This window comes from Eucalyptus grandis, chromosome 2, assembly GCF_016545825.1.
Source record: "Eucalyptus grandis isolate ANBG69807.140 chromosome 2, ASM1654582v1, whole genome shotgun sequence".
In the NCBI taxonomy this organism is placed as follows: Eukaryota; Viridiplantae; Streptophyta; class Magnoliopsida; order Myrtales; family Myrtaceae; genus Eucalyptus; species Eucalyptus grandis.
The window spans coordinates 27,543,990-27,553,551 of NC_052613.1; the positions used below are offsets into that span (position 1 = coordinate 27,543,990).

At 37.6% G+C, this 9,562-nt stretch overlaps 1 protein-coding gene across 1 annotated transcript; it reads right to left on the reverse strand.

Moving 5' to 3' along the window:
- Window positions 1-814: 814 nt before the first annotated feature.
- On the reverse strand, window positions 815-2,338 carry LOC120286129 (germin-like protein 5-1). The gene is made up of 2 exons (XM_039305892.1): window positions 2,215-2,338; window positions 815-1,353 (listed from the first exon to the last, which is right to left on the reverse strand). Exons 1-2 carry the CDS (start codon window positions 2,336-2,338, stop codon window positions 815-817), a joined length of 663 nt encoding a protein of 220 aa, XP_039161826.1.
- Window positions 2,339-9,562: the final 7,224 nt, after the last annotated feature.

The window sequence follows — 9,562 nt, forward strand, 5'->3', positions numbered from 1 at the left end:
TACAAAACCCAAAACTAGTACATTTATGATAGGCTCATCCCAAATTAATTTTTTGACAACGAAAAAACCAGATTAGTATACTTGTGACAAATTTACCCCAAATAACCATTAAAAAATTCAAATTGGAGCACTTGTGAAAAACTTATCCATAAACTAATTTTTTGACCACCAAAAATCTCAAATTTGTACATTTATGACAAATATACCATTCGTTAAATTGGATTAATATCATAGAAAAACATAAAACTAGTACAACTATGACAAACAAAGAGTAAAATCCCAAACTGGTACATCAGTCAACTATCATGCGTCATTCAACTCAGCAATTTAATAGTAAAATTTAACGGAAACTAACGGAGGGTAAATTTGTTAAAGGTGCACCAGTTCGGGTTTTCGATTGCGATTTGCCACTATGATAATCTGTTTTATGCCTCATTAGAGTTGCATCTTTCCCTATACATAGCTGATTGAAGTTTTCTAATTCCTCGGATCTTGTTTGAGGACAGGATGGAGAGGAGAAAGCCAGGTTTTATTTTGTTTGATCAGTTAGACACGTTGGATCAAGTAATTTATTAACGTATTAGATAGATCATACAAAAAATTTCGAAGGAAGCCTTAAAGTCAACTTCAGTAGCACGAAGTGGTAATATCTTCCAACCTTTTTTGGTGGCCGAAAACTTATTTATTCAATAAAAAGGGTACATAAAGATTACAAATTCCCAAAGGAGTAGAATGGAGATTGCAATGTCAAATTTGATTCTATTTGAGGGCAAAATCAAACTTGAATTGAAGTGTCGGTAGTTTTATAAGGAGACTAGCTCTTGGGGGCTAGCCTAGCCTTGATCATCTCGACCTCCTTAGCATCAATTTGGAATGCCTTGGCCAACACATCGTTCGGCACCGTGGGCTTAGCCGCGAACAGTGCAGTTGCGACATTCGGGGCCCCTGCCAATTGGCTGTTGAATACCGCAATGGCGGCCGCTGAGGTGTTTTTGACGTTCATTTGGAAGTGGACTAAACCTCTAGGGAACACAAAGATCTCGCCCGCCTTAATGGTCTTAGCAACGAGGATGTTAGCAGTGGTTATGAATCCGGCGTATATCTCTCCATAGAGCACAAACACCATCTCTGAGGCTCGTGGGTGGGTGTGGGGTGCGATGAGGCCGTAAGGAGCAAAGTCACCACGGGCCAAGGACAAGCCGAGGGTGTTGAGGCCTGGGACCTTTTCGACATTGGCCCTTGTCACCAGAGAGCCTAAGGTGTTGTTGGGGAATTCAGGTTTGGCCAGCCCATCCCAGAAGAAGTCCATTTCGTTGAAAGTTTCTTTGCAAGGAAATCCATTGACTTTCACTTCTGTTCATCACAATATATGAATCATACAATGCCTTAAACATGCATGCTATTTGTTTTGTGAGAGAAACTTACGAGCCCCATACTAACTTCAAAAACAATTTAGCTAATGAAACTAGAAAGAGTGCAGATATAAAGTTCTCGTCATGGAGAAGTATAAGAGAATACAAGCCTTGTACATGATAGAATTAGGGTATGCATGGTAACACTACAGCTTTTTTGTTCTTTTGTTCTTTTGTTCCCCAAAATAAAAAAGAAGAGAAATCCATTCAATAATGCTGATTAATTTTTCTATTCCATGGAATGAAAAAGTGGTCAGGGGATAGATTTGGAATAGAAATAAGAAGTAGAAAAAAACAGTCTCTTTATCGGGGGAATAATTTCTAGAAATAAGTCATTTTATTTTTTTTCCCTTTTTCTTCTTCCTTTTCTAATAAGTGGTTGGAGACTCGTCATTGCCACCATCATCAATCACCGGTCGCCAGCCACCGACCGTCGACTAGAGGAGGAGAAAGAAGAGAGGAAAAAGAAAAGTTAAAGGAAAAAGAAAAAGTATTTAAATATTAAAAGAAATTCTATGACATGAAAAAATTTATAGGTTGCACCAAACGCATTCATATTCTTTTTTTTTATTCTAGGAATATAAATTTTTTATAGTTACAAAGCATGTTATTTTATTCAAAAATTGCTTCAGGGAATAGAAATAGAAAAAAACTATTTCTAGAAAAACTATTGTTCCCCAGAACGGAAATGTTACTAAACACACCCTTCATGTCTAGGGTTTATCGATACTTGTTTGGAGTCGTGAGTAGTTTAAGAAGAAGATTATAAGAAGTACACATAGACAAGATTATATGCTCTTACTGGAAGCGAGATCGGCGACACAGACATCTTGGAGCATGTCAGGATCAGCAGAAACGATGCCTAGGAAGATGGCGAAGCTCATGACTATAACAACAATAGCCACCATTCTCGGACCGATCTCCATTGTTAGTGGCATGCAAAAGGGAGGCGAAGAAGAAGATGGCTTTGTTGGGCAAATGATATCTTCTTCTTAGATTGGAGTGCAGTACTTATAAGGGAGAAATAGGACATATAAGGTGTTGACTTTTGAATGCAGCTACAAGTTCAAATTGCACAGCATGAAACATGTCTAGTGGCCCCAAAGAAAAAGTCTTGTCAAACTCAAATAATTTGCCGCCCAAATAAAATAAAAAAACTAAAATAATTTATTACCAATTAGTTGGAAAGGAGAAAAATAGTTTAAATTTTCTTTAATGATTAAACTCAGCAAAACTATGAGAATGAACTTATGTAATAATTCCTAGCTCCCGTCATTCGATATTCTATTGATAGAAAAGAAGGAGAGGCTTGGAATGCAGAATGACATGCCGGACTTCTTTTATAAGGCTCCATTCACCAAGTCAGAAATTTTCTCGACAAGGCCGACGGAGTGCCCTGAAGGTTTGGTTCTTTCATGAATCCACCTTCAATATCAAAACCTTATTTCGTGCTAGTTTACACCCAAAATTATCCTTATTGTCACGTGCTGGTCACAAGGGATGTAGACAATCGTAGACATTCAAAATCACCCTCGTTGTCACATGTAGGTTGTGATTAACATTAACCCAACCTAGGTTAGTCAAGAGCCGTTGGACTGGATTTTGATGGGCCTTCAAGTGGAGATACGTGATTCGATGATAAATAGATAATTGCCATGTGTCAAGGTCAAGACATACTACTGAAGACGTAAAATTCAATTAGAATTGGCATCAAGATTTAGGCGGGAATGGTTGGTACTTAAAAGGGCACGTAAAATGAAATGAGCTACTAATACTCGCTGGACAAGTCACATGAGCATGTCGAACAAGTCAGAAGACAACGAGATATGGATAAAGTGGTTAAGCAAAGAAAGTGGAGCGACTTTCAAGGAGGATTCAATTGAATCACCAATGGTTACCAAATTGGGCTATAAAAACCGCAAATAATCCAACAAAGGGACTCCCCTCCCCCCAGGCGAGAACGACACATGAAAATCCTTCATCTAATCCTTTTAGTTATCTAAGCCTAGCTTAGTTTAGTTACAGCTTCAGATTCCTTTCGTAGACTCAATTCTTGCGAGTGCTTATATTTTACGCAGTGCTGTCGTCAATTAGATTCCAATGTTGTGTCATCATATCCATCTAGAAGCAGTGTCTACCAAGTGTTGAGTCCACCGTCCAACATTGTCAATTAAAAATCAACGTTGTGTCTTTATATCTATTTAGGAGCAGTTCTCACCAGGTGCTGTTTCCACCATCCAACGTCGTCGATTTGGTTTCGACATCGTGTCCTCACATACATCTAGGAGCAGGTGCTACTAGGTATTGTTTCCACTGTCCATCATCATTGATTAGGTTTCGACGTTGTGTCCTCACATACATCTAGGAGCAGTATCTACTAGGTATAGGTTCCGACTTTGTGTCCTCGAACCCAATTAGGAGAAGTGCCTTCTCGGTATTATTTTCAATGTCTAACATTGTCGAATTATCTTCGATGTTGTACAAACCACGTTGATTTTAATGGGGTCTCATTAGCATGTTGAAGTGTGTTTGAATCAAGCTACTGATAAAATTTTGACACTGATCATCATTGATTCCAAGCTTGTATTAATCGACTCCATTGGGCTTGAGACTATATATTATAAATCTCCATTAGCATTTGACCTTCTCTGTCCAATACTAGCAATAGAGCCTAGGTCCCCCTTAATAAAAATCAAAATATAACACTTGATGGAAGATATTTCATTGCGGGATCCAAAACTGACGAAACAGTGCTATTCATCGAACCCATTTTTTTCGCTATGAAACAAATGCTTGGCACAGTTGACTTATGCAAAGTTAGTTTACGATTACGGTGTGATTTTGTAAATTTCTCATAGTGCTTAAATAAAAACATACTCATCTTCAATGCCCACTTACACATAGTATATCATTTAGGAAATCAATTCCATAGACCATTTGCAATCACTATGACTACTCTCTGTTTATACGCACACACATATATCAAGATTCAATTCTAACGCCGGATATGCTTGCGAGTTGCATCAAAATCATGGTTAGTTCTGTGTGCATCTCTAAATTCATTACTTAAAGAAAACTACACATCTTAATTTGGCACGTGGCGACCTAACAGAAAGGCTTCTGCGCATGGAACCTACTAGGGCGTATGGCATATGCTTTGTAGCCGTTTGATGGAATACATACCATTTGCACTTCGTAAAAGTCATTTGGTTTGGTTGATGTAATCACTTTTTTCTATTCTTAAACGCAAAAAATGAGTGTATCCTCCGTCTTTTAAGAGCTATCGGCATCTTTGAAATTTTTATTTGTCCTTCAATAATTAAAAACTTTCTTGTGTGTGATGATAAACGATGAGGATATCATTCGAATATCTAGAGTAGTTCTTTGAATGTTAGATAGAAAAAATGTGCTACTTTAGTTAATTCTAACTAATTGACATTTATTTTCATTATGACGAAAGATATCATGGACTAACACAGATAAAAGGTATAATAACATCCGGACATGACAAACATTGTTTAGCGAGCTGAAAATAGATAAACATTTACTATTTTCCATAACCAAATATTGTTTTTGATCGAAAGAATGTTTAAATAAAAATAAATAAGTTAAAATGATTTATAAATATCAGTTCTGGAATTTTCAAAGGCCTTTACTGAATATGGTAAAGCATCTGAAGACGGCTCTGGAATCTTATAGTTGAAGACAATTAAATAAATGTATTTATGGCATATCTAAATGAAACTAGCACATTAACCACACGAGTTGAGGGTTTTGGCCGGTCATTTATTTATAAAATCATCTATCTACTCCACTTTTCCCGGCATTTTGGCCCTCGTTGACTTTCGATCTCCTTTTCCGATTGGTCGTTTTTCTACTTCATTTTTGGTGTTCGGCAGGGTGCAAGTGATCGCTGTCGGAATGCAACCTCCCCCGTTCGCATCCTTAAAAAATGTTACAAGGCCACCCAACACGTGAACTTTGGTCCCCCTTTGTTTAAAAATTGGGCTACGGATTGAAAAGCCGACAAGATTTATTATAATCACATAAAAGTAGGATATGACGGTACCATAAAAAACCTGTACCGTTGTGAAATTAGGCTGTTGTAATGAACCCGTATGACATATTGGACTCAATAAATTGTTTGCAAACTTGTATAATTAGCTTCAAACTTGAACTCGATAAATTGTTTGCGAACTTACCTTTTCTTTATTAAGAATCCTAAGATTACTTATATAATTTTTAAAGTCCAAGACAAATTTAATTATATCCGAACATTTTCAGCAGCAGACAATATTTGGAGCACAACTACTCATTTTTTATGATTGCTAGATTTTAAATTGTTGTTATAATTGATCTTAACTATATTTCAATCTAACTTGGCTGTTATGTACATTTTCTAATTGAAGATTTGCAATGCACAAGATTTGTATCAATCATGGAGAAGTAGAGGAAATCATTGAAGATGAAAGCGCAGTTTGGTTGGGGCGAAATTTAAAGTCTAAAAATCGGTCCCGGCCAATCATTCCAAATATTTTTAGCCCATATAGGCTGGGGTGGATTTTTGAGCTTTATTGTGTATATTTCGGGAGGACCACGCTTTTAGCCTTTGAATCGTCTAGCCTAAAAATGGCTGAGCTCAATTGTTCTTTTTATGTTCTTATATTTCTAGAATTTCATTAGAGAAATTTTAAATCGTATGCAGAAAGAATAAAATTTCACAAGTGAACACATTAATTTTTTGACCAAAAAAATTAATTTCAATTTTATTTAAATTCACAACCTTTCGGGCCTAGCCCGACCTGAACCCCAAAAGCCTGGCATAAATGTGGATGGGCTAGATGGTCCATTTTGGGTCCAAGCTTTCTTTCAGGCTCGAAAATTCCAGGCTTGAAAGTTCGGGCCACGCCGAAAATTGGCTACAAGCCCGACTTGGCCTGCCATTCTCTAGGGCCCACTACCCTTCTTTTACGTGATATTTCTATTTTTATATTCAATTTTCTTCTAATGGATAATAGTAATAATAATAATGTCTTTTTACTCATTGTCACTTTCTTCACCTTCATTCTTCCACTCTTTTCTAACATAAAATAGTCATTAATCTTATTTTCTTGGCTTTCATTTTCCAAACATTTCCAAATAATTTTATTTTCTTCACCTCGAAATCTTTATTTTTTTCACCAAACATAGTTTTGGTAGATTTGATTTACGGTGCATCGGTGAACATTCAGTTTATTTTCTTCACATGATATATTCATCTATATAAAGTTTAAGCATAATGAATTTCAAACGTATGCAATAAATAAATTATTAGAATGGATAACTCACATTAGAAATAAACATATGTCTGATCTTTTGTAATTATTGATTATTAATGTAAACTGAAGCGATAGGGTTTGTTAATAGCGGAAAAAGTAACAGGACTCTTAACTATCACTATTGTAAGTTTACGTTTGAGACATCTATATTTCTTTTTCAATTTCATTTTATTTAGAAATTGAATTATTGGAATAAAATATAAACTATGGTCTTGCAAATAGACTAAGATATATTTTTATACTATTGTTTTCTCTTTAAAATTAAGCGAATGTCTTTATTAAGTGAAATTTTTTTAATTAATATAATAAGCTACACATAAATAATATTCATGTGGTAGAAGGAGCCTGATCCAATTATCCCTCAAGGGTTAGGCTCCCGTGGTGATTAGCAAACTGGCCTTGAGAATACCCCCCTCAAGAAGGACGTCCCTCAAGCATATATTGGTCCCCAATTGCTGGCTGATCCTCCTAATCAGGGGACCAATCGGAGGCGCCCTCCTAAGCGCCGGTAATCCTCTCTACCCTCTCTATTTATATATTATACATATGTAGATAGGAGTATGGAACATTAGAGGTCTCGATAAACCCCTTAAGCAAGCAGAAGTCAAAAACTTTGTAAGGTCCAACAACTTGAGTTGTGTGGGAATTGTGGAAACAAAAATTTCCCAGATGGCTTTTAGCACGATATCCTCGGTTTTGCTGCCAGGTTGGAAGTGGGTTAACAATTATAATTATTCCCCTAGGGGAAGGGTTTGGGTGGGGTGGAACCCCGGGGATGTTTCCTTCGATGTGACTTTTTCTTCGGAGCAAGTGATCCAAGGTAGATTATCCTGGTTGGCCTCGAGCAAGGTCTTCTTCACGATGGTTTACGTTGAACATACGTTTGTCTCAAGACGCCCTTTATGGGATGGCATAATTCGTTCTAGTTCTATTCTTGTGGACACTCCTTGGATTATAGCAGGAGATTTTAATGCTATTCGAGATCCTTTGGATAGAGTGGGAAGTTCTAATGTGTGGATTCCAACTTTTGATGAACTTCGAGATTGTCTCATTCAAGCGGGACTTGATGATCTCAGGTATACAGGGCATAGGTTTACTTAGGCTACTTCTATGGGCCCTAATCGTAAGCAACGGAAAATTAATAGAGTGCTTGTGAATTCCCGTCGGAATGCTAAGTTCTCTTACTCTGAAGCTTCGTTTTTGGCCCCTGGTGTTTCAGACCACACTCCAATGGTTGTTGAAATTATGCCTACGCCTAAGTCAAACAAACCCTTTAATTTTTTCAACTTTTGGATTACTCACCCGGACTTCTTCAGCTTGGTCTCTCAAGTTTGGGACTCACCGTTTACTGGGATGTTGGTGCATGTTTTGTGCTCTAAGCTACGACTACTCAAATGCAGGTTGAAACAACTCAATAGAGAGTCATTTTTGGACATTTCTTCTCGAACGGTTGAGGCGAGACATGCTTTATGCAACACCTAGGATGCTCTTCAAATCGATCCCAATAATCTACAACTTGCGGAAGTTGAGAAGCTTCAGCTCCAAACTTTTTTTATGTTGCGCCTTCAAGAAGAATCTTTCTACAGACGAAAGTCTAGGGTGCGGTGCTTAAAAGAAGGGGATCTCAATACCAAATTTTTTCATCATTCGGTGAACAGGAGACACCTTCATAATAGGATTATCTCACTAACTAATGGGGACAATATCACCTCAAACCCTACAGAAATTCAACACTTATTTGTTGATCATTTCTGTGAACTTTTGACGGCTTCTCCTCCCGATGTTCGGCCGACCATGGAAGAGATTAGGGCGGTCTTGAGATGCACCTTAGATGAAAATCAGGTGCGTTTTATCTCTAGTCCTATCTCTGATATTGAGATTAGGGATTCTTTATTCTTGCTTGTAGTGAGTAAAGTCCCTAGTCCAGACAGTTTTAATGTAGAGTTTTTAAAGCATTCTTGGGAAATTGTTGGTTCCTCGATAATTTTGGTGGTTAAAGATTTCTTTGCGACGGGCAAGTTGTTGCGGAAAATTAATACTACCATTCTAGCCTTGATCCCCAAGATCCCCAATGCTTCCAATGTCAATGACTTTCGGTCTATAGCCTGCTACAACACAATATACAAGTGTATCACCAAATTGATTGCCAAACGGCTCTCTCATGTGCTGCTTTCTATCATTAGCTTGCCTCAAAATACTTTTGTTAAAGGTAGACATATTAGTGACAATATTTTGCTAGCTCGGGAACTTTTTTATGGCTTCCATCATGAGCCCTACTAGCCTAAGTGCATTATTAAGGTTGATTTCAAGAAGGCCTATGATACGTTGATTGGGATTTTATTGAATTAACTCTACATGTCTTTGGCTTCCCTCCCAAGTTCATTGCCCGCATTATGGTTTGTATTCGGTCCCCCAAGTTCTCTATTTCCCTGAATGGGGAACTCCATGGATTCTTTCGAGTAGCAAGGGCATTCGACAAGGTGACCCAATGTCTCCTTACATCTTCATGCTTGTTATGGAAGTCTTTACCGGTTTATTGGACATACAAACCAGACAACCGGCTTTTGGGTTTTTCTGGCGATGTAAGTCCACTAGGCTCTCTCATCTATTTTTTGCGGATGACGTACTTCTCTTTGCTGAAGCTAGCTTGACTTCTATTGAGCTAGCTGAAGCTAGCTTGACTTCTATTGAGCTAGCTGAAGCTAGCTTGACTTCTATTGAGCTACTAAAGGAATGGATTGATAATTTCTCCAGTTGGAGTGGGCTCACACTGAACTTAAGGAAAAGTGAAGTCTTCCTCTCTAGGGGCACTCCTGCTCTTCATGATGATAT

Bases quoted from the DNA above. Each gene is read 5' to 3' on its own strand.
- LOC120286129 (XM_039305892.1), bottom strand. From the start codon at position 2,338: ATGGAGATCGGTCCGAGAATGGTGGCTATTGTTGTTATAGTCATGAGC. The intron at 1,354-2,214 runs GTAAGAGCATAT...TGTGATGAACAG, and splicing joins TGTCGCCGATCTCGCTTCCA to AAGTGAAAGTCAATGGATTT.